The 17,280-nt window shown below is 38.7% G+C and overlaps 1 protein-coding gene and 1 pseudogene across 1 annotated transcript; both read left to right on the top strand.

Annotated features, from left to right (window-relative positions):
- The first annotated feature begins 251 nt into the window (after window positions 1–251).
- On the top strand, window positions 252–9,336 carry LOC104481884 (cytochrome P450 2J6). The gene is made up of 9 exons (XM_010123209.2): window positions 252–422; window positions 1,022–1,184; window positions 1,648–1,797; window positions 2,709–2,869; window positions 5,102–5,278; window positions 5,833–5,974; window positions 7,225–7,412; window positions 8,464–8,605; window positions 9,122–9,336. Exons 1-9 carry the CDS (start codon window positions 252–254, stop codon window positions 9,298–9,300), a joined length of 1,473 nt encoding a protein of 490 aa, XP_010121511.2. The 3' UTR covers window positions 9,301–9,336.
- Window positions 9,337–12,832: 3,496 nt separating this feature from the next.
- Window positions 12,833–14,821, top strand: LOC147599705 (cytochrome P450 2C8-like; annotated as a pseudogene).
- The last annotated feature ends 2,459 nt before the right edge of the window (window positions 14,822–17,280 follow it).

The raw sequence follows: 17,280 nt of genomic DNA, 5'->3' as shown, positions 1-17,280 counted from the left end.
AAGAGCTGACGATTGTCAGATTTGTAGCTGCAATGCAATGGAATGATGTCATATAGGCTTAAAAATAAGAACACTTCATTCTCTGGTATGGGAAAGCAAAGTAAAGCGATAAAGAGAGAAGGACTGGGAGGCACAGAAGCTTCAACATCTTTTTTTAGGGAGGGACCAGCAAAGGAAGATAAAGCAGATCTAACCTCTGTCTATATAGCGTTTTTTTCAGAAACAATACAGCCTTGTAAATCAGAAGTGAAATGTTAACAGTAAGTGTCATGCTAGTACTTTTTGTGGTGCTTCTGGTGTTTATGCAGTTTCTGAAATTGCAATGGATGCGAAGACAGTTTCCTCCTGGACCAACTCCATACCCCTTCGTTGGAAATCTGCTGCAGATGAACTTCCAAATTCATCACGAGATCCTTAAAAAAGTATGTATTTTCAGGCAACTAATTAATGGACTCATAAGCTGATTGAAAAGTAAATGTGAGTGTGTAACACAGCCTTATTTTGAGTGCTAGGGAGGGATTTATTCTAAATTGCATAAATGTGAAAATAGGTGGTGATGATTAAAATATCTGTTTCTTGGTATGAAAATTTCAGCTTACTATGAAAAATGTCATTAAAACCTTATATGCAGATGAACAAAGCAATGCTGCTGATGATAATCCTGTTTTATGCATAGGAAAAAGATACATTTTAAAGCAGATGGTTCAAGTAAAAATCCTTCTTACAAACATGTAAGAATTAATCTACAATGAGTTTGAATCGTAAGATGTGATAAATAACATCACAGCCATTGGCAATATTTGCTATCTGGCATTTTAGGAACTTCCTGATCTTTAGTACAGGAGACTTTAGATAGAAATCTGACTTCAAGCTATATTTTATGTAAGAATAGATTTGATGCTCTCTTCTCAAGGTCAACCACCCCTGGGGTGTCTGCCAAGGGAAAATATCTGGTTCATCTTGTTTGATTTAAATGTGCTGGTTCTCACCCATGTTGTTCTGGTGCTTCTTTGTTCTACAGATGGCCAAAATTCATGGTAATGTCTTCACCTTATGGCTTTCAGACATTCCTGTAGTTGTCCTGCAAGGGTTTCAGGCAGTGAAGGAAGGTCTGACCGTCCATGCTGAAGATGTTGCTGGAAGACCCACAAGCAGAACCTTTCACATTTTGACTCATGGAAATGGTAATTATTATTTTCACAGATTCTTTTCATGTGTTCTAACCCTGATTTTGGAAACTGATTTAGAGCCTCAAAGTCCTTAATTTACAGTGGAAAAAAGGTTAATGTTCTCTTGAGTTTTTATGAAACGTTTATTTTTCCATTCTGTCGGAACAATAACGGCAGAACACAACTATTGTAACAGTTTCTATACAGGAAACCTATTGATGACTAAACTAGAAGAAGAAAGGAGAGGAAAGAGGAATGCTGCCAGACTGCTGGCAAAAATTTGAAAAAAAAAATCGAATGAAAGAAAAGCTTCTTTGTATTAACTGTATCAATTAATTAATTTATACAGCACCTGATCTGGTTGGAGATGTCCCTGCTCCTTGCAAGGGGGTTGGATTAGATGACCTTTAAAGGTCCCTTCCAACCCAAACCATTCCATGATTCTATGATTAACAGCATTTGTTCATTATGATCCTAGGTGTTATGTTCTCTAATGGTCGTCTCTGGAAGCAACAGAGGCGTTTTGGACTTGCAACAATGAGGAAAATGGGAGTAGGGAAAAAAGACCAGGAGTATCGGCTACAAAAGGAGGCCTATCACCTGGTGGAATACTTCGAGAAAACAAACGGTATGTGACTCGGTATGCAGGTCAGTCTGTGCAATGGGTGATTTTGCTGAAGGATGGGTCACTTGTAGCTTTTGAAATTATTTTATTTAAAAAATGGATTTAAAGTGTACACACAGAGCTGAGTCTCAAAGGTCTGTATGATATGATCTGCATGAGGCTTTTCCTCGCAGAAGTGCTACATGTGAAACCTCACAGTATTAACTTAGAACTGAGACCCCATGGCCGCTGTCTGTTAGTGTTACTACTTCTTAGTCAGTTTTATGTTACTCATGGTCACAGAATCAGGGTAACAGCAAAGTAAGTGTCTCAACACCGCACATCCTTCTGCGGAAAAGGCAAACAAGGCACAAAATACCAAAAGGTTTGACCAAGGCTGCACAACCCTTTGGCTCTGCTCTGGCAGGCGCAGTGGAAAAAGCTCACCTCACACAGCTTGTAGTAGCCCTCTCAGTAAGAGAGGAAGTTTGCTCAGGTTGTGCTGCTGAATAACGGGGTGAATCTATAGCTATGCTCAATTTTTCTGTTACTCAGGTGTAAAGAATAGAAGGTGGTTCTCTTTTCAGTTCAGCTGCTTATTCATACAATGTCTCAGGTGACCTTTTTTGTACCCTGGTTATTGCCAAGCCTGAGATCTACTGATGGCAAGGTTCTGTGAAATCTGAGCATTTTTGTAACTACTCCTCCTACTACTACTTCCATTCCCACCAGCAGTCTTGCCTTTTTTATCCAACAGTGTTTCTTAGATGTCTGAAGTTACTTTTTACTCATGTCTTTTACCAATAAATTGCAGTTTGCCATCCAGCAATCTAATTAACGTCAGAAGTGTTTATAAAATGTTATCAGCTCTCCTTTCAACGGGAAAAGCACGAGCAGTAAGTGTTAATGGTGAATGCTGTTCACTGTGTTTACAGGAGAACCTCTGGACCCCACTATGCCTGTTGTTCACACTGTTTCGAATGTGATTTGTTCTGTGATTTTTGGACATCGCTTCTCCAAAGATGATGAAAATTTTCACCGCTTGATTGAATCTGTTGATACGATAGCAGCATTTGGGAACAGCGCCTCTTTTTTTGTGAGGAAAATGATTTTGTTTGCTTGTTTACTTTATATAGATAGGCAATGAAAAAGACAATTTGCTTGTTACTTTTATTAAAAAAAAATAAATAGTAGTGCACTTGGAATTGCTAGAGTATGGATCAGAACAGTACTTCCAGATGCCTAGTTCAAAACTTGCTTCAATTGCTGATGCTTTATCATAGCACAGAAATTTCCTATGTCTGGTGGACAGGGATGGGAACGTACAGGCTTGCTTTGGGAGATGTGCAAAGGACTTTCTTGCAAAAGTGCTGCCTGTACAAGTCTGATGTTTGAAACTATAACTGAAACTCAGTAGTAAAATGTAGGCAAAAATATCTGAAAAGCTCTGAAATAGGCTTATCTTAAACTCTGTCTGACAAAGTGGCTTTCTTCACTACATGAAATCACATGACTGTCAATAAATGTCTAGGGTAATACCGACCTTTACCACTTCCTTCACTACTGTTAGCTGACTTTGTAGAAACTGAAGCAGAGCAGTAGTTTTGTGCTAAAGTAACGTATAATGAAATTGCTCAGTGGTAGCTTTTTCCTATAGCTTTTAGCAACAGCACCTGTACCACCTCTGCATGTCCCTGTGAGAATTCAGTAGTACGTGCTGGAAGTCACTCTCTTTTAGCTGCTGGGTGATATTTTTCTCCATTCAAGACAGCAGCTCCTAACTTCACATCTGGTCCACTGGACAGAAAAAAACATTATCTGGCTTCTGTGTGAAGCTGTGACTGCAGCTGCAAAAACAGTGGAACAGATTGCCTCAAACAAGGACAGTTTTATCCTTAACCATTTGTGAATGGGAACCACGATATTGTATAGAGTCAGGAAGTCAATTTACCAACGTACAAGGCAGCCTGCTTCTGCAGAACTTGCTGGATCTCATCTGACTTTGTATCTTGCATGATTTCCACCATGTCTTAATAACTGGAAACTGCTGTAATCAAGGTCCTGGAGAATTTGAGGACTGATTTGATACTTCTAGTAAAAAAAATAAAAACAAAACAAACAAACCCAAACCAACCCCCCCCCCCAAACTGCTTATGATTTTTTTTTTTCTTCCAGAAGATGCAGGTGGAATGATTCCTAAGCCATCTTCTAATTATAGTAAACACAAGATTATCTATTTCTATTTCTAACTGCTTTCAGTAGGTGTTTGTATAAGCTGTTCTTGAAAACTTTTAATGGTGTGGCCACAGCTAACAAAAACAGTCTAGTCCAATATTTCATTCTGTCCTGCTCTAGACAGTGCTTTCACATTGATGTAAAATCCTTTAATGATGGTCTGTACTAATCTGTTTTCCTGGTAAGTGGACAGGCAGTTTTAAGCCAAATTATGCAGTAGGATGAAGAAGAAATACAAGCCAGGAATCTGAACAAGTTTGTGGGAAGGTAAGTCTTTGTAATGCAGCTGCCACTCAAATAGGTGAGCCCAAGATTTATGGCCTAATTCATAATTTAAGCTGCAGTAATTCTGTAAACTGGAAGGACATGCTGCAATTTGTAAAAGGGGAAAAAAAGAAAGGGAAATGAAGTAAAAGAATGGAATTAATGTAAAAAGTATTTTGTTTCTTTTCTGCTGAGATGTAGTTTTATAATGGTTTAAGTGCAAAAACGTGAGTAGGTTTAGAACAATGAATAAACAGGAGGGAATCCACATGGCTCAGCATTTCTACTTCATCAAGTTGTTTTGCATTTCACACAGATTGGCATGTTTGCTTCTTATCTATGAGAAGGTGTATCTGAGTAAAATCCCCATGGATTTGGTATCCTACACTAAGGAAATAAACCTAGGTTTTGATATTTCTATTTTCAGTTAGCAGATATGTCAAGGAATTCAACCTGGATCTGTTTTTTTGGTGATGAGATAGAAATGATACATAGGTTGGATAAACTGAGAACAGAGACGTTTTCTGTGAGATCCTTGCTACTGAAGTTCGGCCTAGCAAAGAACTGGGGTACAGAGGAACTTAATTTATTCTTTGTACATCACAATGGAAAATTTAGAGTATAAAACTAATTGTTCTCCAGGGAAAAAGAGGATGAAGAAAGGCTTTAATAAGTCATGGGACAGGCACTATCTCTTCAGTGTAATGGTGAAGGTGCAGTCATCAGAGTCTTCCATTTGCTTTTTCCACTACCCAAAAGCCTGTGTTAGGATTCATACTTAGTTTGCTAATGTCAGTAATACCACATATCTAAAATATCTCTTTTATAGGTATATGAAATGTTTCCCTGGCTTGCAAGCCATTTCCTAGCACCATTCAAACAGACTATATCCAGCATAAACTTTGTGAACGCCGTATTAGCAAAGGAACTTGAAAGCCACAGAGAAAAAGGAAAACCAGATGAAAATAAAGATTTTATTGATTACTATTTGGATGAGATAGATAAAGTGAGTATCTCTGGACTCTTCTTACACTCCAGTAACAAAAGGGATTTTAAGTGCTCCTTTGATTATAATGAAGTCTCATTTCAGACTTCAGTGTACAATTAGAAGTGTAGAAGTGTACAATTTCTCCACAGAAAAGCTTCTAGGTAGATGAATTTTAAAAAGCTGACATTAAGAGATGGCAGGAGGAAGATGAAGTAATAATGTAAGCAGATTTACAGGTAGATTATCTGTAACCACAATAATAACAGATTTTCATATGGATAAGGTACAACTAGAAATGATTGTTATGATGGGATTTGCAGCAAGGGTAGAAAGCATGTACAGTCAGTAACTTTGTCATGGTTGAAGAACAAAATGTGTATCTGGGTAGGATAAATTGACAAATGTACTGGAGAATATTAGAAAATGTCTTGATATTATTCAGAAAGTTTTATTGTCTAGCTTTTTTTTTTTTTTTTTCATTTTGGATAGTATCAGTAAATATTCCTGTGATGCAAGGTGGTTCACTTCTTCTTTGTGTGCCATAACTTGATCTTTCCAATTCATATCTGCAGACCAAAGGACATGCTGATGCTACTTATGATGAAGAAAACTTGATCCAGACTATTTTTGACCTCTTTCTGGCAGGTATAGAAACTACAGCCACCACTTTACGTTGGGCATTGCTCTATATGGTGGTTTATCCTGATATTCAAGGTAAGCACACCCAAACAGTTCTGCAACTTTTTAGAAATTATGTATGTTCAAATAGTAGTAAAGATTGTTCAAAGAACAGTAGAGGACCTAATTATTAGGGTATGAATCAGGTGAACTCTATGTATCTGTTTTTTCCTGTGTCCTCTCTAACATACGGGCCAGTGGTTTTAGGTTTTGTTTTTAAGAGATCTGTACAGAATGCAGGGTGTGATTCATCGGATCAGATGGAGTCTAGTCTCAGATGAGATAAATTGCACTGTTGCCCCTCCACTGACAATAATGATTAGACCTCCACTGCGGACAAGGTGGAGTCTTCAGGTCATCCTCTTGAACCCACGACTGCTATTCCTTGACGTGCTCCTGGCTTCTTTGCAGCAGAAATGATTTCAATACAGTGGGAGGTTGCTAATATGTGTGTTTATTCCATGAAGCTTAAAACTTCAAACGTAGATATCTACATATAAATAGATATATAAAAAAGATTGGAGTGAGTTGCTTGAAACTCTATGCTTTTAATAATGATATTCACAGAAGAAAGATACAGGTTGGCAGAGTAAAATAGGTGAAAATGTGACAGATCACTTCAAAGGCCTCATATTTGAGAGTTTAAGCTGGGTACCAGGCACAGCAGGAGACTGGCAAGAAGAAAATGGTGGAAGTGGTAAGGAGAAAGGATCTCCCATTGTTGTTACTGAGCAGCTCTACGGAAGATCCAAAATTTTAGACTAGATTGCACACACTGAATTCTCCCAACATGCTCTTTCCCCCTCTCAAGATATATTAAAACAGTCTTAAGTTTCCTGATGCACAGAGTCAATTGCAATGATAAAGGCTATAGTATTAATCAGACCATTTCAGCTCAGAAATTAATCAGAAATTAGCCTTTCAGATCAGATTGTAAGTAGAAAAAAAAAAAAAAAAGTCCTTGAGGAAAATTAATTTCTGTAAGTGCTTTCCAAGGCAGGTAATTGCAAAATAGATTTTGCTTGTCATCTACAGATGGCTTAATTGCTATGTGGCTCTGACTGAAGAACAATTCTTGATCTGTTACTAAACTGGTCTCCTAATACATGATTAATATTTAATTTTCCAGTTGACTTCCTGCCTGTGAAAATAAATATTAACAAAAGTCTTTTTATAAATTACCTCAGAGCAGTAAATGTAACAGAAACCTAAATACACTTACAGAATGACTTTGCTACCATTATAGATTGATTGTTTTGTATTTAAAGCTGAATATTCCTCCTTAGAGAAAGTCCAGAAGGAGCTGGATGCTGTTCTGGGTTGTTCCCGTTTAATTTGCTATGAAGACAGAAAAAAGCTGCCTTATACAAATGCCGTAATTCACGAGATCCAGCGATACAGTAACATAATCTTAATTGCCCTGCCCAGACAGAGTGTGAAGGACACAGAGCTGCTGGGATTTCCTGTTCCCAAGGTACAAATATGCTGCGTATTTGAACGTCTGATGTCTGGTACAGTTTTAAAAACTGATTTAATGCAACTATTTAATGACTCAGCTAGTTTTTAATCACCTTTTTAAAGACCTTGGCTAGTGATTCCCAAAACATTGTCCTGAACTGCTGATATCAGTAGATTTTTGGTACATCAGATGTGTTTAGAAAGGCTTTTGAGGGTTCCCCTGGTTGGGGACATGAACTCTTGTGTCCTAGCAGCTCTAGCAGTGCCCCTAAGCTATGACTGTCTCTAAGTCTGGCTTTTGCAAGGAAATGTGCATTTTGTTCTATCAGTATGTTTTAGGATTATTTCTGTTGGCAGAAAACTTGTGAATAGTGACTGGAAATAAACAGATTAATTTCCAGCAATCTCGGGTCTGTCCCTTGTCAAAACGGTTTATCAGCTGGTGAACAGAGGGCATCCAAATATGGAAAAAAGATTTTACTGAAAAACTCGGAAATTTGAAATGATTTTCATATCACAAGCTCTTAGATGCAGTATCTTGCAAATGTTATAATGAAACAGAAGTATTTTGAAGTTTTGTAACTGAAAGGTATGTTAGGGCTTCTTTCTAAATATTCTCCCATCACTGCTTTTCATGAAGTTTCACTTTCATTCCTTTTTTTCTGGATCTGCTCAAAGCAAGTCTAGCGTTGCAGAAATTATAGAGTAATAAAGGGAAAAATTAAATTTAATTTGCTGCTCTTGATATTCTGTAACTCAAAAGCTGAGTAAGTAATAAAAATACTTAGTAACAACAGGAAAAATAAAAGCAACACATTTTAACAACACGAACATTATAAAATCCTAACCATTTATTTTATTGCACTTATTGGCAGCAAGTCACAAAGGAAAGGAAGTTGCAACATTCTCAAAAGTTTAAACTTCTTAAGAAATATTTTAAAGCTTGATCTAATTTTTGAAAAAATGAGACTTTCAATTAGGACTTTAAATTCTTTGCTCCTTTGTCACTAATTGCTTATGTGATGAATGTGAACAATAAGAACTGAAGCTCCTCCTGCTTTTTTCAGAACACCATAATTTTATCAAATATCGACTCTGTTCTGTCTGATCCCGGACAATGGGAGACACCTGATCAGTTCAACCCAGGCCACTTTCTGGATGAAGATGGAAACTTTGTAAACAGAGAAGCATTCTTACCATTTTCAATAGGTATGTGCACTGAGCAGGGATTTATTTACTCCACATGATAACAACTTAAGATCCATTCATTCCTCAGCATAACTGGGAAGGCAACTACAAATAGGTATATAAACACATTCCACTGTTTTAAAGATCTCTAGGAAGAGAGAAGTCCAACTGTATGTGGAAAAGATTGGAAGAGAAGGAATAACACATAGAAAAGTTTCTCTTGGAAGCCTTATCCAGTTTCTCTTGTTGGAGAGATCCAGTTAGCAAAGTTCATAGTGCTAGGAAGGCTGTAAATGTCAACTCTGCAACCCTGGTGGTCATTTCTCTAATGTCTTGCTTCCTGCTGTAAATATAGATTAAAACTTTTGGTAGAAATACAAGTGGCCTTTTCAATTCTGAATTATTAAATGACAAAGTCAGTTAAGAGAAAAGGACAAAGTCTGCAGAAAACAAGCAAACAAACAAAACCCCAAGCAGGTTAGAAAGCGAAGTGTGATAGAAATCCTTTGGCTGATTTTCTTTTCTGTCTTTTCACAGGGCACCGTGTATGTATGGGGGAGCTGCTGGCAAGGATGGAGCTCTTTATTATCTTTTCCACCCTCTTACAGGCGTTCACGTTCACCCTGCCAGAAGGAGTGAAAGAAGCCAATACAAAGTTTGTTTTTGGGAGCACAATGAGGCCACCTCCCTACCAGCTCTGTGCCATTCCTCGGTAGGAAATGGTGCCCCACAGATTCAGGGAAGACTTATTCTGCAAGATTGTTTCTGCATGTGAATTCCTTTTTGCATATCTTAAGATTTTTGCTTTCATTTTGATTTGGTTAATCACTACCCTGAAAGATGCTTTACTGACAGTTGCATCCTGAGGATTGTACTACAAAGAGTTAATCTTTTGTTCTTGTTTTCTGTTTGGAAAATCTCGGTAAATTTCTCTTGATGCTTAACAAATAAAGACATTAAGGGAAAAAATCAAATTGGGCCTTATTTATTGCTAACTGGAAAGAGGATTTACAGAGAAAGAACTTGAAGCAAAGTCTATAAATTAGAAGTCTCATGATTAAAGATCTGTACATTCTTATAAGCTGCAGTTGCATTTTGCATAGGCTTAGAGGCCTTTCAGTTTTTTTCAGGATATTAGTGGGTGCAGGAGTTAAAAGAAGCTCTTGGGGGAAGCTTTCTAGACAGGTAGGTAATACGATCTGAGATAACATTCCCTCAGACTGATCGGGTTTGTTGTTGTGCAAGCTTATTGTATACAACTCTATCATTGACACCTGGCAAGACAGTTCAGGGTTTCACCAGCCTAACCAGGTAGTATTTCAGCCCTTCAGATGAAAATAGAGGAGTGGCTTCATCAGCCAGGTGTAGAGAGCTTTTTATAACACAGGCAAGGACTGAAAAACAAATGACAGCAGGGAGCAGACACTAAGTGTTGATAAATTGTTCTTTTTTATGAGCCCGCTGGTTGACAGAAACATGGGAACATGTCTTTTCCATGATAGGTAGTCTTCTGGTGTTGTTTGCTCCAGATCCTCCAATAATTTATTCAGCTTCATTTATTCTTTCAGTTCTTTAACACGTTCTTTATCACAGTTAGCTGACTTCACATCAGTCAGTGTAAATTAGCATATCATGACCAACAGAAGATTTGGCTGTATTGAATAATTCTTGAAGCCATTTATGAGCATGGTGTTTAAGGACTTGATGAAAGTGGGTATTTAATATTTTACTAGTCTGGTTACTGACAGCTAACGGGATTTTTTTTTTTTGATGCTGTTGGGAGTCTGTTCTTCCTGTATGACATACAAAGCGGACACTCTATGCCAACATATGACGGATTATTTTTATACACTGATTAGCTGGTAGTGCCTTCACAGGACTGAAGTCATTATCAGCTGTATTTGTTTCAGCTACCTCTGCCTATCTTGTATTTTGAAGCACCTCAGTCTAACAGGCAGAGATGTGTGAAATTAGTAATCTCGTACTGGGCTGCCAGTTTCTGCCCCTGCAGGATTACCTTTATGGGATGGTTCAGCCCTTTTCGCTGCTGGGGGCTGGCCGGCAGCATGTCCAGATAGGCAGGTGATTGGTGTGAAGTCCCCTCCATGCTGGAACTGTGAACATCCCCCTGGCAGTAGCTCCACACTGGTAAGGGAGGGGGTGCTTCGTTTGTGTCCATGTGGATAGCAGGAGGAGAGGCAATGACAGCAGCAGTTCCTTGCCTTTAGCACCGAAGTTAAAAATAACAAATCCTAAAGAATAGCTGGTAGATAGCACTGAAGAAATGCTGCTGCCAGCTGCATTTAGTTATTATGAAGAAAATGGAGCCTAGGCAACCTCATAAATACATTTTCCATCACATGAAGTAAGATGAATCCCATGACTCGGATCTAAAACAACCCACAGTCATCTTCCTTTTCCAGTATGAGAACACAATATTCAAGGCCAGCTCCAGCTGCACCACTGGTTAAAGTGTCTACTGAGCTCAAAAACAAGTGAGTTTTTAATCTATTGTCAACAAATGAGTTTTTTCTCACCTATGCAACATTTTGGTTCCCTCCAGAACCTCCTCTTGTTTGCCTCACCTCTCCAAAGTGTTCTGTTGCCTTTACAGTCTGTACCGTCTTTCCAACCTGCCACATATTCTTATTTGTCCTAATTTCTTTTTGCTCTTCCTTTTCATTCATGAGTGCAAGGCTGTCCCTTGACTATTCTTCCAGGAGAAGACGTCATTCAGTTTCACAAGTTGGTAGAGAGAATAAGGTCACCTCCACTGTTCTACAAGAACATGGCTGTTTCTTAGTTAACACACGTTAATCGGTTATGCTTTAGTGGTAATGAAGTGCAGTGGTTGGAGGTTAATTGACTTGGAGGTCTGGAGATCGGGGACTGGCAAACTCCAGGCTGTTGTTTCCGGGTAAGTGTTTTTCACGTCCCAGAGCCACAAATCCTGTGAAACTGTTTCTTGTCCCAAAGACAGGGCTCTTGAAAGAAGCAAGCTGATGTACAAGTCATCTTGGCAAGTTTTCAGAAGAGAAGTGAGAATGTATTTCTTTTACAAGTGTTTTGCTTCCAGGGGATGGGTGTTTTTCACAGGGAAGCATTTCTCTGTTAGCATTTCAGTCTAGATCTGTAACACAGGCTGTAACTGTCATTGTTATGTGGTGCCCAGAATCCCTCTCACGGTTTTCATGGTCTGATTGCAGCCACGTAAGCTCCCCTGATGCCAGGTTTACGCTTTGTGCGTGTGTTGTGGCTTGGCAAAGAGCCTGGGCTATGGACTGCGTTTGTTCTCAAGTTACCAAGCATGGCACATGCATGTCATGACTAGTTCTTGCTGGGGCCCATAGTTCTGGTTGTAGATCAAGATTCCTAGTAGGTTTTTTCCGCTTTATTTTTTTTTTAAATCTGTGTGTTTCATAATAAATATACTTTCTATATGCCTATAATTTATTTATGTGGCAAGCTTTCTGATAATTGCTCAAAATACCCTTTAGGGTATCCACCTTTGTCAAGATTGAAATGGGAAATTCAGAAACAGGCAAAACCCTTAGTGAAGTTAGCTATTGCAAATAGGTTAGGGGGAAAAAAAAAAGTGCGGTTATATATTAAACTAGTTATGTTTTCAATAAAATTTGAAAGCCTAACAAATTTTGCTTTTTGCTTTAAGCATTAGATACTCTTATATCTATCTTAAGATAAATGTTGGCTTTTAATTTTTATCAGCCTTGCCATTCGTGGATATATGTATAGATGGAATATACACAAAACATTTTAAAACCTCCAAGATTTAATATCCACTTACATTTGCATGCTTAATTTGTATGTATGACTATTGCTTTTCTAAAAGCATTCATGAAGTATTTGTAGGAGCACATACCATCTGCAGTTGTCTCAGAAAATTAGATGGAGAATTTACGTGTGGATGTGTGTATCTATATTGCCTGTGGAAAATCTTGGCGGTGGTCTTTTAAGACCGTTCCTGGAAATACCGTGATCCGCATTTGATAAACACAATCTGAACGAGAAGAGGGAGAGGGGTATGCATCTATTAAATATGCTTGAACATGAGAATGTAACGAGTGGGACAAAAAGGGAGTGATCGATAATAAAGAGGGAGGGTTAGAGGCGGGGAATAGTTATTATATGAAATTTAAACTCTTATGAAAAAACCGATTGAGCAACCAGCCTTAATAGCTTCAATAGACTATTCTCAATAAAGACAAACTTGTGAAAGCAGCTGTTAAAATGTTGACAATAAGTCAAGTTCTCATAGCCTCGGACGTATTTCTTCTAAATACGCCATTTTTTAAGTTGCGGTGACTACAGAGACAGCTTCCTCCAGGACTAATCCCTCCCCCGGTTTTTGCGACCTTGACACAACTGAACTTTCAGTTTAAACGTGATCTCCTCATGAAGGTATTTATTTTCAGATGCTTCTAATTGTTTAAAAGTAACTGTAATGTCCCATTTCTCATGCTGTTTGATATGTGAAAACATCCTCTCCCAAAACTACATTGGTAACATACTGTAATTGTTAACTTGCCACTGAGACAGTGCACTTGGTTTGGGTTGGAACTGCTGGTTTGGCTGCAAAATAAGAAAAAGTTACTGCAGCATAAAGTAGATTGCCAAACTAAGAAAAGTGGTATTGAAAGTTCTGAACGTGTGAAAATAATTCTGATGCTTAAACCCATCACCCCTTAACAGTAAATTTGACAAATTCATGTGAAAATTGGTATCATTTAGGGTTAAATATCTTTAGGGCTAATACATCAGATTTGCAGTTAGGTAAAAGAAATACTACTTATAAAAATCTACAGCATGGATTTTTAGCTCTCTGAGCACTGGCACTCTCTAGCTTGAGCAGTAAATAGATACTGAAGCTGTACTATGTGTGTATATGCTTGTTTGTATTGACAGGATCTAAAAAAAAAACATGAACCTTTTGCTAGTTGTTTTTTGAGGAGTACTTCTGCACACAAAGCCACCTCTGTTTAATACTGTTGGTTCCTGCAGTGCTTTCAGGAATTCTCAATAGACAGCTCCAGTGGCTTCTGTCACCAGTTTGGATGAGGCACACCAGTTATTCCAACCAAACAGCAGGTTCAGACAGAAAGGAAGGACACTGTGAGACAGACCGGTCTTACTCAAGTTTCAGTACCTAAATATGCAAACGGGCGGGGGGAAAGAAGAAAGTAACTGGTCCAGTCTCTACAATCTAGTTACTCCTGTGACATTTCTGTGCTCCCTTTGCGCCACCAGGACAAATGATGGAAACCCTCTTGAAATAAATTCATGCATGGAGAATACCCCTTATCACATGAATCACTGTAAACTTAGCCTTGGCTTATACACAGTAATAAAAGCTACCTAATGTTTCTTGGCATAGATCTGTGGCTCTGAAAAGCTGGAATATTAAGTTATATCCAACAGCAAATGCTGGAAAAGACACTCATGTTTTTTTCATAGATAATTGTAATCTTGTGGCAAAGATGACGAACATTATTCCACCTTGGGGCTGGTCCTGTAATCAGTGTAAAAACAGGTTCATCCTCTGCTTGTTTGCAGTGTGTGGGATTTTATATGTTCTTTCCTGGCTTTGCTTCCATCTATAGCTGGCAAAAATTCATGGCAACATGTTCACCCTAGGTTTGTATGGGCCCCAGTGATCATATTAAATGGATTTCAAGCAGTTAAGGATGGTATGACCATGCACCCTGAAGATGGTTCTGGGAGGCTAGTGTCTCCTTTCTTCAGGGCAATGGCCAAAGGAAAAGGTGATCATTTCTTGCCACAAATATTGTTTTTACAAATTGCAGCTCTTTCGTATTGTGTACCCACTTCCAAAGGTACCACAGTAGTAGGCTTTATCCATAAGGAATGACTGACAGGTGAATTTCAAAGCAGGGAGGGGTGAAATAGCCTTTGGATAGTAGGAGGAGGAGAAGACCAGCAGAAGAAAAAAGATTCATAATGCCTTGTGTGAAATATTCACTGGAGTAGATTCAAAGGTCATGAGATGAGGCAGTGGTAGGCTGAGCCACAGCAAAGTGCCAAGTGGTCACACCTGGAAGCAGCAGAGAAGGTTTGCACTGAGGACTCTAGGCAACCTTGGTCTGGGGAAAAGGTCTGGAGCATCAAGTTCAAGAAGAGACCCACTACGTGGTAGACTTCTTTGCAAGTATGAAAGTTATCTCTGCAATAGATACTCATTTGTTTTTATCATTAGTCTGATGTCTTCGGTGTATGAACGTCTCTGTCCTGCTCTGAAATCAACAGCAGCTTTTGTTCCACAAGAAAGTATGCAGACTCTTACAATGTCTATGTGGAATGGACTGAAAATGTAAAGACCCCAGTCCTGTGTTTTCAAACCCAGTAGGAGACTGTTCTTGTTCAAAGTTATTTACAAAACTACTAAAATTGGGAATCAACATTTGAGCTTATTTATTATTTATATCAGAGGATGCTTAAAGTGGAAAAGGATCTCTGAAGATGGTCTTGTCTAACCCCTTCTCAAAGAAGGGTCAATCAGAGCAGGTTTCTTAGGGTTGAATCCAGTTGAGTTTTACATATCTGCAAGAGGCAGACTTCACCCCCTTCTGGGTAACCTGTTCCAGTGTTCAATCAGCCTTACAGTAAAAAAGTTTTTTATGTTTAGGCAGAATTTAATGTATTTCAATTTTTGCCCATTGCTTCACTTGATAACACTGAGGTGTTTATACAGATTTCAGATACTTCCCTGAATCTTCTCTTCTCCAGACTAAATAGTCTCATCTCTCTCAGCCTCTCTTGCCTCAGATACTCCAATCCCTTAGTTGTCTTTGTGGCCCTTTGCTCAACTTGTTCCAGTATGTTGATGTCTCTCTTGTGCTTGAGAGCCCAGAACTGGACCCAGAACTCCAGATGGGTCTCACCAGTGCTGATCAGAGGGGATCATCTCCCTTGACCTGCTGGCAGTGCGCTTCCTAATGCAGCCCAGGATGGTGTTGGCCTTCTTTGCCTCAAGGGTCCATTGCTGGCTCCTATATGGTGCTGGTGCATAAAGATATGACCATGTAATCAATGCCGACTAAGTAAGCCTTGTAACGCCATTTGCATGCACTCTATAAAGCAGTGACTAGAATCTTGTCTTCATTACATTTTATCCTGACCAACCCAGTTAGGAGCATGTGAGTTGGATTTCCCAATACTGATCATTATGCAAAGGCACAGTAAATTAGGACATGCTGTGGCTAGATTGTATCAGTTAAAAGTAAATAAATCTAGCCCAATCCCATGGTTTAAGAACTAGGAGAGATTGAGATGTGACCGTGTGTGAGGGAAAGAAAAGCCCAGAACAATAAATTGCTAATCAGAATTGTGCACTGCGTGTTGACAGTTGCATCAGTACGTACACAAATACAGCTTTTTATACTGATTTATTCTGCAGTCACAAAATAGGGTTTTTTTGAGAGTTTTTCAAGTAATTACTTTAAAATTAGTTATTATTTTGTTGACACCGTTAGTTGAAAGTAGTTTACCACATTTTATCTTACTGGAGGTTGTACATCTCTAGCAGGGTCAGACAAAATACAGTAACGTTGCATCTATTTATGTTCTTACTGAGTAAAGCTGCCTCTCCTCTTACAGTTCTCCTCTCAGATTTCCTTAGACCACTTGTTTTCAGTCATTCCCATGCTTGAGACCTATCTAGAATTTGCCAGACAGTAAACTTGCATATAATTTTTTTCTTACCTATAAATTTGCTCTATCATATTATGAAATATTTTACACATTTGGCATTTCTTTAAGGTGCCACACATGCCTGGGATTATGACATTGCACCATAGTTGTGAAGAATCAGTTTGATACTACAATTTTGTAAGAATATTGCTGCTTCTCTGTGAAATGCAATGCTCTCTTGAAAGTTCCTGGATGCAAAGGGTACTCAGTATTACGTAAAAAATGGACATTGCTGTGTCCACATCCCCATTTCTTAACTGGATTCCATGCTGACAGGCACTGAACAGCAGAACGCTGTGGAGTGGGCCCCTCCAGAAATGGAGGAGGAGTTTTGGCAAGACTGGTAGCCAGGAAGGTGGATGGGCCCGTTTCCTGTCTTGAACATGGACACTGAATGCCACTTTGCAGTCAGGGTGCCATTGTAGCCAGGAAGTGCATGCATTTGAGAGTAGGAATGCGTGTAATCTGGGCAACAATATATTATTAGTTCAACCACAGGTGTATGTAAGGCTTCTGAACAGATTTTGAAAGAAAACAAAATACCAGAGATGGAACTAAACGAAAAGGCTATGAAGTTCTGTGTGGATTTACCAAGGGCTGGACTGCTGCCTTTCTGTGATAAGGTAATGATAACTGGATAAGAACTGATAATAAGACAATTAAGGACAAGAAGAACTGTTTTTCCAAAAAGATAGAAGTATAGTCTATCAAATTCAGCCTCTGGTGAAGACCTAATAATATGCTTTCTGTGATATAATTAGGAGAGCAGAAGAAGAGCTCAGCAAAATGAAGAATGAGAAAGAACTTCTGCTGGTAAATAAATAATGGGATTTTGCTTTGGGCAGGAAAAGAACTGTTAAGAGAAAATACACTGCAGATACAGGAAGAATGTAATCAAATTACCCAGGCATAAATACAGGCTAAAAATCAGGATGAACTTTCTAGCTATCAGAATAGGTAGAGAGCAGGTA

The sequence above is a fragment of the Chlamydotis macqueenii genome, chromosome 9 (assembly GCF_036417535.1).
Source record: "Chlamydotis macqueenii isolate bChlMac1 chromosome 9, bChlMac1.mat, whole genome shotgun sequence".
In the NCBI taxonomy this organism is placed as follows: Eukaryota; Metazoa; Chordata; class Aves; order Otidiformes; family Otididae; genus Chlamydotis; species Chlamydotis macqueenii.
Note: the sequence above shows the minus strand (reverse complement) of the source record. Positions and strands in the feature narration are given on the sequence as shown.

Coding starts and splice junctions, on each gene's coding strand:
- LOC104481884 (XM_010123209.2), top strand. CDS start 252: ATGTTAACAGTAAGTGTCATGCTAGTACTTTTTGTGGTGCTTCTGGTG. Junction 423..1,021: donor ATCACGAGATCCTTAAAAAA/GTATGTATTTTC, acceptor TTTGTTCTACAG/ATGGCCAAAATTCATGGTAA. Junction 8,606..9,121: donor ATTCTTACCATTTTCAATAG/GTATGTGCACTG, acceptor GTCTTTTCACAG/GGCACCGTGTATGTATGGGG.